The sequence below is a fragment of the Biomphalaria glabrata genome, chromosome 17, assembly GCF_947242115.1.
Source record: "Biomphalaria glabrata chromosome 17, xgBioGlab47.1, whole genome shotgun sequence".
Classification (NCBI taxonomy): Eukaryota; Metazoa; Mollusca; class Gastropoda; family Planorbidae; genus Biomphalaria; species Biomphalaria glabrata.
The window spans coordinates 17126441-17144472 of NC_074727.1; the positions used below are offsets into that span (position 1 = coordinate 17126441).

The window sequence follows — 18032 nt, forward strand, 5'->3', positions numbered from 1 at the left end:
TGGTGTATTTTTATGAAAAAATCGCTTGCATAATTAATTTTATAAATTAAACGGTTTGCTTTTAGAAAACCAAAAGTAGCCGTTGCACCTAAACTTTTCAAGCCGCATTTAATGATGAAATAATATTTTTCATATCTCTTCTAGTTTTCGAGATCTGAGTGTGACAGACGGACATTTTGCACAAACCTAATAGCGGCTTTTTCCCCTTACGGGGGCCGCTAAAAAGGTGGAAAAAAGGGTTTACCGCGATATTATATACTTTGATTCCTAGCTTTTTCATATATCCCGTGTAGATGGAAAGTTAGAGTAGCAAAAAAAAAAAAAAAAGAGGAAAAAAAGAAAAATCAAGACATCGATTCGGGGGGGGGGGGGGCGAAGAGGATCACACGAGAAGATCTAGATCTAGGTCCCCTAGGTGCTTATAGGGCCTACCACTTGGTAGACTCTATAACTTGAAGTACCTTTGTGGTACCGTAATGGCTATGAAAACAAAGCAACCTAGATGTTTAGACTACATTCCAGAATTTAGCTACGGTATATTTCAACAGATAGTATATATAATATTATATAATAATTATATAATATATATTTAATATAATATGATTATGATTTTTACACTGGATTGTATTTTTTTTATATCATGGTTACAGTTACGGATTAAAAACCATAAACTTCTATATAGGTTAGACTATTGCCAGCTACTAACCCTATATCAAGTCGCTTTTCTAACTTCCTTTATTGAATAGTGGAGATTTGTATATCTACCAATTTGTACATTTTTGTCAGTTAGATCTATGTTTACGAGGGAAAATAAATTCAACATGAAATAGACAGAATCCCTTACAAAAATCTCGATCTATATTTTTGTTAAAAAAAATTACAAACAATAGAGGAAACAACACACATGTTGAGTGTAGTTAATCTCGATGAATTCATAAAAGATGACGAAATGAGTTCTTCGTGAAGTTTTTGACAGGATAACCTTTTATCGATAGTCTTGAAAGACATCGATGCTTGTTAGAGTTGATTACTTAGATTATTAATATCTAGGACTAGATCTAGATGCTATTTCTAAGACTAAGCTGTAGATCGATATTTGTATATATAAAAAGAAAAGCATTTAAGAGGCCTGCATTAGTAAGTAAGACTTTGACTAGACATAAACTTACTAATTAATATTAGACTAGTAATTAAGACTAAGTTGGTAAGACAGACAGTGAGTAGTCTGAGTAGTGACTTGTCACTTGTGACTTATGACTAGTGTCAGTACTCACTGAGTTAACTTATACTTACAGTAGTTACAGTTAAACTTAAAGATAGATTAGTAATGTGTATCTAGTCTAGATCTAGATTTAAGTTGGCAAGACTTTGAATTCTTGATTTTTTCCTTTTTCATGTCTAAGTCTATAGATCTAGATTTATATAATATAAAGAGTATTATCATAAAGAAAATTAGATCTCGATCTATGGACATAGACTGATTGAGATTCTAGATCTAGTAGATACAGTCATTTTCATCTAACAAACACCCCCTATTTTGTGATTAACGAACTACCACAATACTTCTATACTCTATACTATAGTAGTAGTAGTATAGTTGTTAAAATGAGACTTTATTTTGATGGCTATGACAAAAGTACTCTATTGTTTTTGTTCATGCTCCATTTCTTTATAGTTCAAAGTTCAGACACATTTAGTCTCATTTACTCAGAAAAACAAGGGTTTTACTTGGGTTCAAAGAGCACTTACATGGCAATGCCATATTTACTTTTTTCTTCTAGGACAGAAGGAGGGTAGGCTCGGGTACTCTACTTTCATTTTCTTGGCAAAACACACAAAAAAATGTTAATGGAACATTCACCATATTTGACATAGATCTAAATTCAATCTACTGGATCAGTAATACCAAAACCAAGGCCGGCAAGGCCAGCAAACCGCAGGTAATATCCAGCTAGTTCTAAATAAGAATAAAAATAATTTCGTATCTAATCCTAAAAATCAAAAATATGTAAACCAAAAAATGTTTATATTTGAAGTCATATAAAAAGAAATACATTTAAATCTAAATTGAATGGAGCAAAATGGAATAAATGAAACATTGAAAACATAGAATGGAATATTGAAGCTCATTAACTCACTCACACACAAAGACAAAAAAATAACAATTAACTTAAAAACCCTTTGTTCTAGATTTGGGTAAAAATACACTGAAGGAAACAAAACTGCATGTTTGGTGAAATTGTTTTAGATAAAATGTATTGAAATCAAGCACATTTTGAGATGAAAGAAAACATGAAGATGTTTTAAAATAGCTATGCTGTGACAGAAAAGACCTTTTCAAATCAGTGCTACAACTGGAAAGACCTTTTCAAATCAGTGCTACAACTGGAAAGACCTTTTCAAACTAATGCTAAGAGTTATTTTAAATTAGCCCCTACAAAAATCCTTTTTTTTTTTTTTTTTTTTTTTTTTTTTTTTTTTTTTTTTTTTACTTATTACATATATTTTAATGTTGTCTGAGACAGTAATTTATCAAATTACATATTTACAGGGCAATACAGTATCTTTAATTTATATTTTATCAGGAAAATTAAAGCACTTTGCAATACTTATCTTATTTTATTATATTTAAAAAAAAATATTTTTTTTTTACAGAAATCTCAAGGAAAATTGGATTCTCTTTTGGAATAACATGAAAATGGAGAATGAAATTATTCTGCAAATTAGCGAACAATTTTCTGATGCCAATTCAGAACCCATTATTTCATTTCAATGTGACATTTGCAATAGAGTTTTTGCTCATCCAAACAATCTTAATCGACATAAGAAACTGCATGCTGGTGTGAAGCCCTTTGTTTGTGGGGTTTGTGACAAGACTTTTAATCGTTATGACTCTCTGAAAAGCCACAGTCTTATGCACAATGAGGAAGACTGCTCTGCATGCACCAGGTGTGGAAAGATGTTCAAGAGCAAAACTCTGCTCAAATCACATTTGATAAACAAGCATGGAGCCAAAATTTGTTTGTATGAGCTATATCAGAACAAGCACAGCTCAAGGCGCAAGCAGCCTCACAAGTCATTGCTGTGTGATATATGTGGTGCTTCTTTTGTGGATGACAAAAGGCTGAAAAATCATCTCAAACAACAACACAGCCATGATTTATATTTGTGTCATCTGTGTAATAAAACTTTTAAACAGCAATCAGCTATTCATGTTCACTTAAAACAACATTTGGGTGTTGACCAGTTCATTTGTGAGCAGTGCAATAAATCTTTCCAGTCAGCTTCTAGTTTGAAATGGCATATCAAAAAACATGATAGGCTTATACCATCTGCCTGCCACATTTGCCTTCGCATGTTCGCGGATGAGCATCTGTTAAAAATGCACCTGAAAATTCATGATGGCGAGAAAATGTTTAAGTGCCCATATTGTGATAAGACATTTACACATGGGAGCACATTGAAGCACCATGTACGCTTGCATACTGGGCATAAACCTTACAAGTGTGATGAATGTGGGCATGCTTTTGCACAGCTGGCTAGCTTAAAATATCACAAGATAATGCATACTGGTGCGAAGCCTTACTCTTGCCATATTTGTGGTAAGGCATACACTCGCAACTCTACCCTCAGTATTCACTTGACTAGGCACACTGGGCAGAAGCGTATACAGTGCCCACAGCAGTGTGACTTCAGGTGTGACACCCTAAAAAAACTTAGGAAACACCTGGAGCAACAACACCCTGAGCTGAAAGATATTATAGATGTTGTGCTAAAACAGTGCAAGGGAAGAGTTTCTGGGGCTCTGTATGCTGACTCTAGCGCTAGTCAAGTCCCATTAATTTTAAATGTTGATAGTTCAGCAATGGAGCACACACAAGGGCAAGAGGAGACCTACACATTTCAACAAGATCAGGAAATGGACAACAATGTTGTGTTCGCAAATCTTGATGGAAATGCGAGTGAAAAGCTCTATGAATTGACATTTTCCTACATGGAACCTCAAGACAATAATGAAGTTCGCACCTATGAAATAGTCTACCCAATGCAAGCATCTGAGCCTGAGGTTGAAGGTCAGGAAGGTTCTGCCAACAAATCAATGACCTCTCAGGTCTATTCCCACAACCCTTTAAGCTCTGAGGTCATAGATGCTAGTTTAGATGCTTTAAAAAATTTACAAGGCTTTCCAGGTGAAAGCACTGTAGAGGTTCAAATTGAGGAGATTGAAGGGACAACCCATGAATATCAAAATACTCAGATTGTAGTCATAGATATTGAGCCATGTGAGCCTTCATTAAATGCAGGATGTGAACCTGCCAGTGATGGCAATAACAGCAATCTTATGATTCCTGGTGCTGAAAGTAAATCAGAGGCAGTGATTCAGGAAGGTGAGCTTGCTGTGATGGGATATGAAAGCAATGATGATGAAATTATTGTTGTGGATGAAGAAGACCAACCTTACAGAAGGTATAATGAGCATCTGTCTACTCAGTCCTTTTGTAACTTTGAAGATAAGGAAAATGTTGAAGTTTCTGAAGACAGTATTGAAATTGATACAGAAAAAGCTGTAACAACTATAGAGAAAACTGAAGCTTCAGAGAAAGGTGAAACTATAGAAAAAGCAGAGACTAAAGAGAAAGTTAAAATTCAAGAAAAAATGGTTATTCCATTAACACCATCATTGACTATGAGTTTAAGAGATAGAAAGCTCCTCAAGCGAACATTTATATTGAAAAAAGGCACACGCAAAAAGAAAGACTCTACCCTGGACTCAAAATCTGATATAACAGCTGTGAAGCATGAAGTTACAGAAACAGAATTGCCTAAAGAAAATAAAAGCAAAAAACTATCCATCCTAAGGAACTTACCCTTAGATAAAAGTCCAAAAATCAAAGCAACAAAAAGAACTGCTGATAGTGATAACAGTAGTAAGTCAAAAAGAGAAATAAAAGAAAGTCAAGAGACTAAAAGAAAGATAGTAAAATCAAAAACTAAAAAGCAATATGCATCAAACGAAGGCATGGAAAACAATAAGAAAAAGAAAGACAAACACATTGTCATAGAAAGTAATGAAAAGAAGAAAGAACAAAGAGATCTCTATGAAAGTAATACAAAAATGAAAGAAAAAAGTGTTCTTAAAGAAAGTACTATAAAAATTAAAGACAAAAATGATCGCAGAGAAAGAAAGAAAAAGAAGAAAGAACAAACAGAATGCATAGAAAGTAATATTAAAAAGAAAGATTCAACTGACAGTAAAGAAATGAATAAAAATAGCAAAGATAAAAGTATTAAGAAAAAGAAAGATTCAAATAAAAAATTTAAATCTAAAAAAGTTCGTGGTAAGAAAAAACAATACTTGGAAAAATTTAATGAGGACATAGAAGAAGATGGAATTCTTAAGATAGATTTTAACGAATGTGGTGATTGTGGGCTAACATTTTCAGATCCGGAAAGCTTAGAAACCCATCAATGTCTCCTTGATGGTTCACCCTGTTACCCTTGCACCATATGCAAAAGGAAGTTTTCACGGCCTGAATTTCTAATGCTGCACCAACTCACCCACAAAGGTACAAACTCTTTTTTGTGCAGCCACTGTGGCAGCATCTTTGACTCAATGGATAAACTGTCTGCTCACATCACAGACAAGCATGACAGCATGCATCCTTTTCTTTGTAGCGTTTGCCCATTCTCTTGCAATCATCTTAAAGAGCTCAAGCAGCACATTAAGACACATGAAGTCCAGGAAACATTGGTTTGTGAAGTTTGCAATATGACTTTAACCAATGCTAAGGAATATAAAAGCCACATGAACAGCCATGAAATGAAAAGGCCGTTCAAGTGTAGCTTGTGTGATAAAACATTTAAAGTGATGTCTTGTCTCAAGTTGCATGAAAAGAAAAGACATACAGGTGAGTATTTTTTCAAGTGTGGCATCTGTAATAAAGCCTTCATCGCAGCTTCCAAACTGGAGAGACACATGCGAGTCCACAGTGGCATTTTGCCTTATGCCTGTGAAATTTGTGGGAAGATGTTTATCGATTCACGATTATTAAAAACTCACATTGTCACTCATAAAGATGAGCGTCCTTATTCCTGCAATGTTTGCAGTTTGAGCTTCAAGCATAAGAGCACACTCAACGCTCACAGTCGAAGACACACTGGCACTAAACCTTACTCGTGCCCTATATGTAAAGTGTCATTTGCACAGCTTTCCAGCGTGGCCTATCATCAGAGGATACATGACGGTGTCAAGCCTTATATTTGTCACATTTGTGGCAACTCTTACACAAGGAACACAACCCTCAACATGCACATGTCAGTCCACACTGGCATAAAGCGCCTGTCTTGCCCTTACTGTCCTTTCAAGGTTAACAGGCAAAAAGGCCTTAGGAATCACATTGAGAAAGAGCACAAGGCCAAATCAGAAACTTTCACCATTGAAATTCCTAATCCCCAAGATCAATTTGTCTCTACTATCTTAGATTACAAGCAGGAAATTGTAGGGGATGAACTAAAAAGTTTCAATAATTACATTGCAAAGGAGGACAAGTCTGTTTCCACTGATCTTTTTACCATAGTCTCTTACCAGCCACAGGACCACCTTGATGTTTCAAGGATTTTGGACTACAAAGAAGAGATTGTTGATGAGAACAATGTGCTGCCAGTGGCTGAATCAAATATAGAACTCCTGCCAGCTGAACCAATTGATGAACAGCAAATCATCATCATGCCTTGTGGCCAGCAGCAGACATCCAGTTTGAGTGTGGCAGAATCACTTTTGCAACTACAGCAGCAGACACCAAAGCAGGAGTTTCTACTTTAATTAAGTACCGGTAGATTTATTAGGGTTTTAATTAATGTTATTTATTACTGTTGTTGTTTATTACATCCTAAGCTAAAGAATTAGCTTATGATGTCTGAGTGAAAAGTGCTGGTAGGAGTTTTATATCTAGCTTAATTCAGGATATAAGATATCCCAGAAGAGCTCATCCAGCTTGATTAGGTGCTCATTTAATAGAGGTGAGGGGGATGAGGACTCAGTGTAGCTGGTCATTGTGCATATATAAAAAAAAAAGAACCTTGTTAACAACTATTCAGTGATACTTTTGATTGTACTAGTCCAAGGGCTTGAATAAAAAACTCCTGAAACACAAAAGTACTTTTACTTCTATGAATATAAAAAAAAAACATAAGTTGATAAAGATCAGTAACTCAGTCCATGTGTCTAAGAAAGTCACTGGGAAATGTTGGTTTATCCTGTTAAATTTTGGCACCAAATATGGATTAGAAAGAAAAAAAAACAACTTCAGTGTAAACCGGTGGTATGCATCTTTAGTACAATAGGCTTTCTTATTTCTAGCATTTGATTACTTAGTCAAAGTCTCAGACTCAAGTTATTTTGGAATAAAAAAGGATTTATTTACTCAAATTTGATACTATTATGTACATGAGAGAGAAAAACTGGTTAAATTTTGTGTTGGCCACATTAAATCCTCTTTTTTGGCAGGTATTGTGTACTTTTTAATAGCCACAAAGGTGACAAATTGAAATGAAAGGCTCATTATGTGAACTAAAAAGTTCTTGTCCGGACTTTTTTCTTTGTCAATTAAAGAAACTTTTGCTTTATTGTATGTATTGTTTGATATTTCCAGTGTCAGTTAGAAATATCTATTTGCACACCTTCTGGTGTTCAGCACAATGTAAAAACCTGATATGAATTTTACAAAACTTGTGTGTCCTAGAAACATAACAAATAAAACGTTTGTCCCAAGATATTAGATATGTTGTTGATCTTTCTGTTGTTTCTCAAAACTGTAGACTTTATTAACATTGCCTGGTTATATGGTCTGCGCTATGGACTGTCATTTGGATTATCCTGTTGTTTTTTTTTTAACTTGCCTGCTGCCACACCCCTCCGTCCTGCGGGAGGTTTGGGCTAGGATGTAATAATCCTCAATTCTAAAGGAACCTCTGAAACATGTCAAATGAACAAAACATTAAAAGCTAATTAAAATTCTTCATGATTATAATGTAATGTTCAGTCAAGCTTTTTTTAAAATTAAAGATCACTTCTATAAATGCAATGTTTGAAATTATGTAAGGGTCTTAGAATTGAATATAGCCATTCTATTATTTACATTGTCATACTTATTGCTGGATTACTTTTCAGCATGCAAACACTATTGGAATTTTCTTTGAACGCAAGGAAAAAAATAAAACAAATTATTACCAATAATCAAAGATTAGTTCAAATAAAATAAATCTCCAGTTGGTAATCAGTTGTAGAACACTAATTGTAATTAAGAAATGTTAGTACCAGTATCTCTAATTTAGTATCTAATAAATAGAGCACAATTAAAGTTGTATGTTTCTTTTAGAAATCAACACCCTTTGACCAATCTTGATTTTGAACATTCCTTAGACTGTTGGGGAGTCTGTTGGCATTATTAAATACCTTACTGTCTGATTTGTTTTAACTTCTAGAATAAACACGGGCAACACTGTGTATTTCTGCTTGTTTGTAAATGAATTATGTGTTATGATTTTCTAAATTTTTTTAACTTGCTTTAATAGGGATAATGAATTGTGGGTCAAGATGATGTCACCAAATGTAATAGTAATGTAAAAATGCTTATGTGTGCTTACCTTTGTGTTTATTGATTACCAGTATTTTATCTTAAGGCTTTTTTTTTTAAATGTCTTTGTATCATGGACTTGCAAAATTGTAACCCTAAATAATGCCAATCCAAAATGTGAACTACACAATCAACCAGTCATTCAAAGCTTCTCCATTAGAACATGGACTCTCAAGATCTTAAGATGGCAAGTAAGCTTATAGTTAACTGTCCCATGTTGTTGCTTAAGGAAGCAACAAAGAAATGACCATATGCCAGTGGAAAAGCACAGGAATTGGGAAGATGAGGCTAGACATATGTTGGGGGTGTATAGTTGTAACATTAGTTTTTTTATTAATTAATTAATTTAAAAAATGCATGTACCCGGTAGTTGAAACCAATATTATTACTGGGATATTTGTGAAGTTTAAACTGTTTCAGTAGTGAGTGTGTGAAGTAGCAATGTTTCAGTATTTGAAGTTAAAACTTGTCAGTTCTTTGTTCACGAGAATTATGAAACATATATATCAGTGCATTCAAGGTGATGCTGATGACTTATTTCTGTGGCCATTTAGGTGTAAAAGTCTTGTGTATAACAAAATAACAAATGATCAGCTACACTGTACCATGAAAAGAAAACACATGGGAATGATTACTTCTTGGGCTTAGAACATCCCCCAAATCCCTGAATGTCCACTTTCATCCAGTCAGACTAAAAGCTTTTCAGTCCCATCAGATGTTTCTATAATAAGACTAAATTACTCACTTCTATTAGCTAGTTTTCTTGACAGGCTCAAGTAAAGAATGTATTATTATTTTGATTAACTCTTTAAAAATAAAACATCTTATAATATCTTGCATTAATATGATTTTTTTAAAAATTAGTCTTCCATTGTTAGTGTAAATTATACAATAATGTACTCACTTAGTATTAAATTCTGTAAAAGGCTAAAAACATTCCAATATATTTCTTTCACACATACTGTATTAGCTTATTAACTATGGGTTAATACTGAATAATATAATAAGAAATCATTTCAGTCTTAGGAATGATTTAGTTTTACTAGTAGTTGTAAGCATCTAAATAGAATATTTTATATTTTTTTATATTTTAGTATTTTACATAAAAATGTCTTTCTGGAATATGTCAAAATAAAACTAGCTTGATTCTAGGACATTCAATAGCCCACTATTAACATTGGTATAGAATTGCTTATTGAAATGCTAACCTAAACCATTTAGCCATGATCCAATTTTTGTTTCAACTTGTATAGAGAAGAAAAAAAATGGAATAACTTGTCCAAGTGTAAAGTTTGTATTTTCTATGATAAAATTCAATTAATAATATTTATGCATACAAGCACATATATTTATTGATAAAGCTAACCAAAAAATGTTCTGCCTCACTTGTCTGGGCCAGGCTTGCACCTTATTTTGTTTTAGCATTTTTTTTGGTACTGTTAGTTAATTATTACTTATGTTATGTAAGTTGGTATAATCATTGTAAATTATGAACATTGAACTACATGCCCATTATACTGCAGTGTACATATACTTTGTAATTTTCTCTGCTCCATACATGTAGATACAATTATTTTCATATTTTTCTTTGTACAAATATATATATATAATATATACTGTATTGCTCCACCACCCCCACTAGTTATAAATTTGTTTGTTGAATATTCAGAATTTGAAATCTTTTTTAAATGAAAGCTTGTATTGACTGATGACATGTGTTTGGGAACTAGTGTTGAATAAACTGAAGTATACCCTACAAGTTTGGTATTTGAAATGGCTTGGAAGATAGTATTTTTTGAAAAAAAAATTCTCTCTTTCTTATTCAGTTACAAAAAAAAAAAAAAAAACTATAGAAAGATTTCTTTTAAGATAAAAAAAAAAACTAAGACATTTTATATTTTAAGGATGTGCTAGAGACTAAACATTGTTTGTTAAGTTTTTATTTGCAGCAAATATGGTTTCAATAACAAATGATTTCAACAAACATATATTTTAAACAAGAATGAACGTATGTGATCCCTCTCTAATACATTGTTACCATTCATTTCCAATGCTAAACAAACAAAAAAATGTGTGTGATACATGTTGACAAATTTAAGGCACTACAATTTCATGTAGTGGTAAGGTGAACCTGTTATTTATGCAAATGGCACCATTTTTTTTAAAGTAATCTCTGATGACCCTGCTTTAATTACAATATATTTAGAGGTCAGACTTGTCTATAAAAAAATCTAATTCATTGAATTACAAAACATTAGCTGTGTGAGAAGATCAACATCTTGTAGTCAAGTGATAGAAATGACATGCAACATTCAAGTGATAGTAAAAATGGTCAAACTCATGGTCATTGCCTATCTTGTATTTTATAAGTACAATTACTGTTTAACATTTAGCTAATGTACTTAATGATTTCTTGAAACACTGACCAAAACAAAATTATTTCCATTAACATAAAGTCAAGGTATTCTATATGGCTGCTGCACATACATTTTTCGGTTATTTTCTGGAGCTCAATATCATCACATCCAATAAGGACCTTACTAAAACAGCTTCTTTAAAACAGCTTCTTTTTATGATGGAATTAAAAGGTTGTTTTTTTCCTTCATCATTTAAGTCATTAAAGCATGTGTTATTTATAGATTAAAAATAAATAAATTTTGTAATGAAAAGTGTTGTGGCATATCTCTTCTGCTCCTATGGTTATCTAAATTATATCCGTTAGTTCTTAAGTTCCAAAAATTTATTCATATATTCATAAAATGAACCAAAAGTTACACAGCTTTAACAAAAAAAAAACAACCCACAAATTTGACTCATAAAACTATTGTAACTGATTGCTGAAAATGACATCACATAAACAAAAATTATACAAAAGAAATATCAATAGAATATTTGAGAAAGACAATTTCTTTTCAATAAGAACAAAAATGAAAGTAGACAAACTTAAGATGCAATCAAATCAGACTAACAACACAATAAAAAATTGGAATGTAATATGACCTGTGGCAAAACAAAAAAAAAACAAGCCATCCCTTTCAAAGCATTTAAAATAGCAAGAAAAACAAGTTCTGAGCTCACAAATTCTTAAAATCTATCTATATATAATTCTCCTCTTCCCTCAAGAATTTTGTTGAGTAGTAAGAAGTATTTCTGTCCACGAGAAAACAAGAGTAATATTCACACTACGGAGACTGGCTCGCGCTTGACTGTCGTTTAAATGTATCAAACCCTGCCCGCTCCCATGCCCCTTTGTCCTGCGGGATGTTTGGACTAGGAACTAATCTAAGTAATCTACTATATGTAAAACGGATTTCGCGGGGCCAAGTTTGGGTAAGGAAGCAGAAAATAAGTAAAATTTATTAAGAGTTTTTATTAGAAAGTAAATTCGTCTATGCAATTATTCATTCTTTACTACGTACAGAATTACTTTACGAGCCTAGCGTGTAGCTAGGTCATACAGTATATCATAATAATTCTGTTTCCTACATAGATCCCGCTCAATAGCAAGAAATACCAAATGTTTCAATCACTCTTTGAGAATTGTTTTCCATATTGAATGACAGCCCAAAATGACAATTTTTGTGTATATATTTCCGTATATTTAAGGACTTTTTCATATATTTTGCGATTTCGGGAGAATTCCAGGAGCTACTGGTAAATCAACAGGAGGGCGCGGGAAATCTGTTTTAAGTTATAAAATGGTTTAATTTAATAATTACCTTGAATTAGAGCGGGTCCTATGAAAGTGCGGATCCTTTGAAAGTGGGGGCCCACTGCGGTCGCATAGGTTGCAGTGGCCTAAGACCGGCCATGCAAAATAGCAGCGTATGCTATGCCGCCGGTCGACTAGTACAAGATAATGAACAGAGTGTGTGTGAACATAGGCTTCCTTTTGGACAACAAAGCAAGTCAAAGGTATAGGGTCAAGTAAGGGTATAATTACAAGAATATATCAATAATGATTTATTATAATTGTCTGTGTTGATATAGAGCACTAAGTGTACCTAAACATTCTATTCATGTGCTTATATTAGAACTACAAACTATCAATAACAACAATCCTTTTTTCCTTTATAGAAAATGCACTTTTTTCACCTGTTTACGATGTTTAGAAGTGAAAGATACCACACACACACAATATCAAATAAAACGAACCACAATCTCTTAAATCTGTGTTTTTAAATTTGTATAAATAAGGGATTTTCAATAATGCTTTAAGTTCTTGACATCTAAACATGATAGAAGGGAAAACAGACCAGACAAAACTAATATTCCCAGTTAGGGGTCACTAAAATGTGCCTGAAATTTAAACAATAGAAAAACTGATTCACATGTAAAAGAAATTTCTTTAAAATAATTTTAGGAATACCAGTATTTTGTAACAATAAAAAGGATAAAGAAACCTAATTTAAAAGTGGTCCAAATAAACAACAGACTTACAACAGTCTCTAACATGTATGCCCTCTGAGCTTACTATGGAAATGTATTGATATGTACTGAGAAGGCCTACATGTATATTTAGATACACATTCCAATCTTTTTTAAAAAAATATTTTTTTTTGCAACAAACGCTCCATTTATTTATAAAATTGTCTTTAATTTCTGTGTGTGGAATTATCATAGTCATCTCCCTTACTATTTAAAAATTATGTTACAGATCTAGAGTTATGTAACTAGCTTTCATGTTGTTAGTTCTGATAAGAATTGAAATCCAACAAAAGAAAAAAAAAGTTTAGTATAATTGCAGATTGAAAAGAAATGTGATCACAAAGATAAATTTGTTGTTACATTGAAGAAGTTGCTTTTGAAAAAAAAAAATGTACATGAAGAGCTGAGTTTTGTAAGTACCAGAATTAAGTGGATGTAGTCATGTGAAAAGTACAGGAATTTTTAAATTATTTACTATATGAGCTGAGAAATCTATCATTTGGATCATTGATTTAATTATATTTACAAAGTACATTTAACAATTATCTTTTACTTTTTTGTTTTCTAAACATTTCATAGACAGTTATAGATGTTCACAATGCTTAGTTGGTTTTTTTTACTGGCCTATTTGTATCGCTTAATTTACTTCAAATCTGTTAAACTTTTTTTTTTCTTCTTTACATTCTCATTTTGACACTACTGGCTACCTTAATGAGCATTCTGACACACCAGCTACTCCTGTACCTTAATGAGCATTCTGACACACCAGCTACCCAAGTACCTTAATGAGCATTCTGACACACCAGCTACCCTGTACCTTAACATATATCACTGAAACAGCTATTCTAGCTTTATAAATCACTTGTCAACAGTTAGGTGAAAAATATTCACAATAGACTATGGTGATCATAACTGACATTTGAGTCAATGTAATTTTGGGTCCTTTGGAACTCAGCTCTCCACTTCCAAACCTTAAACCTTGTATACATGTATGTACAAGAATATATCTTTCTAACAAAAAAAAAAAACAACTGAAGTCATATCTTTGTACAGCATATACTTGAAGGCATACTCATTTAATGTCAATGTGACACATTACATGTGCTGCCACACAATTGAAACATTCGATGTGCATATATATAAGGGAATAGCTGGTAGGTTCAAGACACAAGTCTTTATCAGAATTCTGTTTCAAAAGGTCTCATGTAGATAAAGAAAGTGGTTATTTTCCAACATGTACTTTCAAATGTGGCAAGATCCAAAGATGCAGCTTCAAATCTTGGGTGATAATTCTATCTCTTGGTCATTGCAGAAGAAATACAACACACTTTGGCCATAGAGATTGATAAGCTCGTCTTCTTCTTTTATAGAAACATTACTTTCATTTTTTTAAATTCTTTACTTTGGCCAGAAACAAAAAAATAGGATTTTTTGGGGGACAAGGAATAATCATAATAATTAGATAGAAAATTTTTAATCTCTAACAGTGCTGCTAATCTAGGCTAAATTTACTTGTATAAGACAACCAAATTAGGCATATTTACATCAATACACATTGAAAATGGTTAATATATATCATCCAAATTTTGAAACTACTCCATGCACTTATTTGCTACACTTAGTAAATTTATGAGATGGATACAATACACATAAATTGAAAATTTAGAAAATAAGCACATTTTTTTGTTGCCATTAAACATTACCCATTACCAACTTAATTTGCAAACAGTGATATAGCTAGGTGAAAAAAAAAAAAAAAAAGACATAACATCAAATATTTATTTTCAAAATGATACAAATTCCATAGGCTTTGTACAAGGAAAAAAAATGGAGACAGGAAATAGTTATGCTATATTTTACATTGAATGTTCAAAAAAATACAGCCAAGCCTTAGATTGCTCCCACATTAAGTAGTCAACTGAGCATGTAAAAAGATATTGTTTGTTTCATTTATGCTTCCATAGCAAACAAAAATGACAGACACACATTTATTTGACCTTATGTGGAGAATATACATTCAAAAATGTATACTCATCCAAAAAGGCATGTCATCATGAAAGACTTCACATAGTTCACTCTTGGAAAGAAAAAAAATAATTCAGAAATCTAAATCAACACATTGTCAGAATGTTGAGAACCAACAACTAGTGGTTTGAAAAAAATGTTGTTGCTTTTTATACACTGAGCAATATAGCTCTAACTATATACACTATACAAATATATATATATATATATTAAGACAACATGATGGGAATCACAGTCTCATTGCTGTATATTTGACAGATTTTTGTCAAATAATTTTAAAGTGAAAAGAAACCAAACAAATAAATAGCATTTAAAACTGAGCAAGGGCATTTTTATTATGTTTAATATCCATGTAACCTTTGGGCTAGCTTAGAAAACTTGAAATTGTAACCATCTTTTATAATATATATAATGAAATCAATCCAATGTCCAAGACTCTTCTATCTTTGCCACACTCACAGCATGACAAACCATCACAAAGGTATGTGAAGGCTATTGTGCTGTGAGATAAATCCTCACAAAGGTGTGAGAAGGAAAAGCTGTAAGACATGCCAGATTGACTTTTTCTCTAATTGAGGCCAATCATAAAATAATCATCAAAAGTAAAACAATCAAATTTATGACTTTCATTAAAAGGTTTTACCACTAACAATGAAAACTATTAGACTTTATTGGCTTTGAAATATTGACACCAAAAAGTTGCATATACATTTTCTTCATGAAAATATGTCAGATGTAACAACTAATTAAAATTTAAAAAAAAAAATCAATAATTTACATTAAAACTGTCATCTATTTTTTTTTAAAGTTGTCAGCACAACATCGAGCTATTTAAAAAAGGAGAACTCATTATGATTTTATTAAAATAATTACCATACCACAACAAAAATCTAATCGAGTGAGCTAAATGATTTTGTTAAAAGCAAGTATCTCAACAAAATCTATACAATCTTAAAAGCAATCACAGTTTTCACATTACAGATTTGTAATTTGAAATCAAATCATTTAATCCACAAGTAAAGTTTTGTTCAAGGGAAACACAGATTGTATCATACAAACTTTAAAACAACCTTTCAATTTCTTGAGAGTACTGAAATATTTTATCCCATAAGCACAAGCAGTTTTTTTTTTACTTATTTTTGTCTGAGTCGCAAAAATATTACATATTTTTCCCCTATACATTAATGGGATGAAGATTACATCAACAATGTTTATGTGAGTTCAACATTCTCAAATTCATACATACAGAAATAGCATGTACACATGTACAAATAAAAGTAAAACCAAAATATATATTAAAAAAATGGGATTAAAAACAACTTAAAAGGCTACCACAAAAATAGCCCAGAATGTTAGTTGCACAAGAACAACTAATGTCTGGTTTCTGATTTTACATTCGCATGGTTACATTTTGGCTTGGCCTAGGTGCTCTCAGGAACCCTGGAGGGGGGCGCATTCCTTGGTAAGCAGGAAACCTGTTAATGCTGATAGATTTGTTTTGTAGGGGGGGTGGAGGGACGTTTTTAATTATATTAATGTCTGGTATATTGAGAGGCCTGGGAGGCTGTCGCATCTGTTGTGGATTTTGCTGGCCATAGTTCAGATATTGTGACCCAAATGCAGGGTGTGGATTTTGCTGGCCATGGTTCAGATAGTGTGCCCCGCCTGCAGGGTATTGCTGCTGATATTGTGAGAAGCCAGGATAAGGTTGAAACTGTGAGCCAGCAGGATGTTGTTGATAATGGGGTCCTAATCTCGATCCACTGTTTGGATATGAGCTGTTCTCAAACACCAAGGTTTGGAAAGATTTATTTTTAAAGCCATTCTGTTTAGATTGGTCAGTCCTGTAGTACTGGTCACTGTTTTGTCCAACTTGGCTGCTATGCAAAAAAAAAAAAAAAAAAAAGTAATTATTTATTTAAATTAATAATATGAATATAATTAAGTAAATAATAACAAAAATATATAATTATTCAAAATTATAATAAACTGCATTATTTGCACATTCATTGCTTCAGTCCATCAAATATTAATAGCCAACCAAAAGGAGATTTATATATATTAGGTGTACAGTGGAATCTCCGCTGGCAAACACCTTCTTTAACAAATATTTCAGATAACAGCAAAATATTTTTCATTTAAATTCTCACCAGAAACCGAACAAAGTTTTGACACCAAACAGCCATATCACCCACACGTGACTAAACAGGATCTGAGACCAAGGATCAATCATACTCAAGACCCAGTAACCATCAGCCGTTCATAATTTTCATTTGTGGGCATTATTTGAATAACAAAGCACTAAATCATGGCCTCCAAGAATATTAAGAGCAATACTTGCAAGGTTATTTATATTGTAGTAGAACGCTGTTCTCATTTAAAGAACATACCTATCTAGCCTGTAACTTCATATATTGCTGAGTCAACAGGGGCTGTAACAAATTAAATCTATTTCCTTTATTTCTTATGAACAGATTTTGATTGTTAGCCAAAGCTCCACTGTCCTTATTTTAAATGATTTAAATATAAATAATACATTTTAAAATGGGATTTAATTTAATTCATTGTCAAAAGCCTTTGCAAAGGGATATTGCTATTGTGAAAAAATTTTTTTTTTACCAATCTTTTAAATGAGAAATTTTTTAAAACTTAAAAAAAAAATTAAAACAATAAACAACATTTTAGAATATCTTCAATAAACAACATAACATATCCCTTATCCACAGTCCTAATAATTAGATTTATATAATAATAATAATAATAGGGCTTGTCTTCGATTCTGAAGATTAATGAGGAATGCAGTATTTCCTGTGGCTACGCAGCCCCATTGCCACACCTAGTGCAGGCACAACCATTGTCCACCGGTGGTCAATTTAGATTTTCTTTTCGCAGTCTATGCCTGTCCTTGGAAGAGGATTTTCTTATTGTCTCCAATGTGTATCC

General features: G+C 32.4%; 2 protein-coding genes across 9 annotated transcripts in view; one reads left to right on the forward strand and one right to left on the reverse strand.

Moving 5' to 3' along the window:
* The first annotated feature begins 715 nt into the window (after window positions 1-715).
* On the forward strand, window positions 716-11448 carry LOC106074710 (zinc finger protein 729-like). Of its 3 annotated transcripts, none has more exons than XM_056015011.1 (2): window positions 716-1141; window positions 2656-11448. In XM_056015011.1, exon 2 carries the CDS (start codon window positions 2693-2695, stop codon window positions 6821-6823), a length of 4131 nt encoding a protein of 1376 aa, XP_055870986.1. In that variant the 5' UTR covers window positions 716-1141; window positions 2656-2692; the 3' UTR covers window positions 6824-11448. The 3 variants fall into 3 exon arrangements, with proteins under 3 accessions (XP_055870986.1, XP_055870985.1, XP_055870987.1); XM_056015010.1 differs by having other exon boundaries at window positions 716-1137; XM_056015012.1 differs by lacking the exon at window positions 716-1141 and adding an exon at window positions 1347-1940.
* The window catches only part of LOC106074719 (GRB10-interacting GYF protein 2-like), a 33156-nt gene continuing 25684 nt past the window's right edge, over window positions 10561-18032 (reverse strand). For 5 of the 6 annotated variants that reach the window (XM_056015016.1, XM_056015014.1, XM_056015013.1 and 2 more), the window contains one exon: window positions 10561-16969. In XM_056015016.1, the coding sequence (XP_055870991.1) occupies window positions 16480-16969 (490 nt within the window). In that variant the 3' untranslated portion in view covers window positions 10561-16479. The remainder of the gene's footprint in view (window positions 16970-18032) is intronic. The other variant, XM_056015017.1, reaches the window with a different exon arrangement.

What these genes read in the sequence shown, in the direction of transcription:
- LOC106074710 (XM_056015011.1), top strand. Translation starts at nt 2,693, where the DNA reads ATGAAAATGGAGAATGAAATTATTCTGCAAATTAGCGAACAATTTTCT.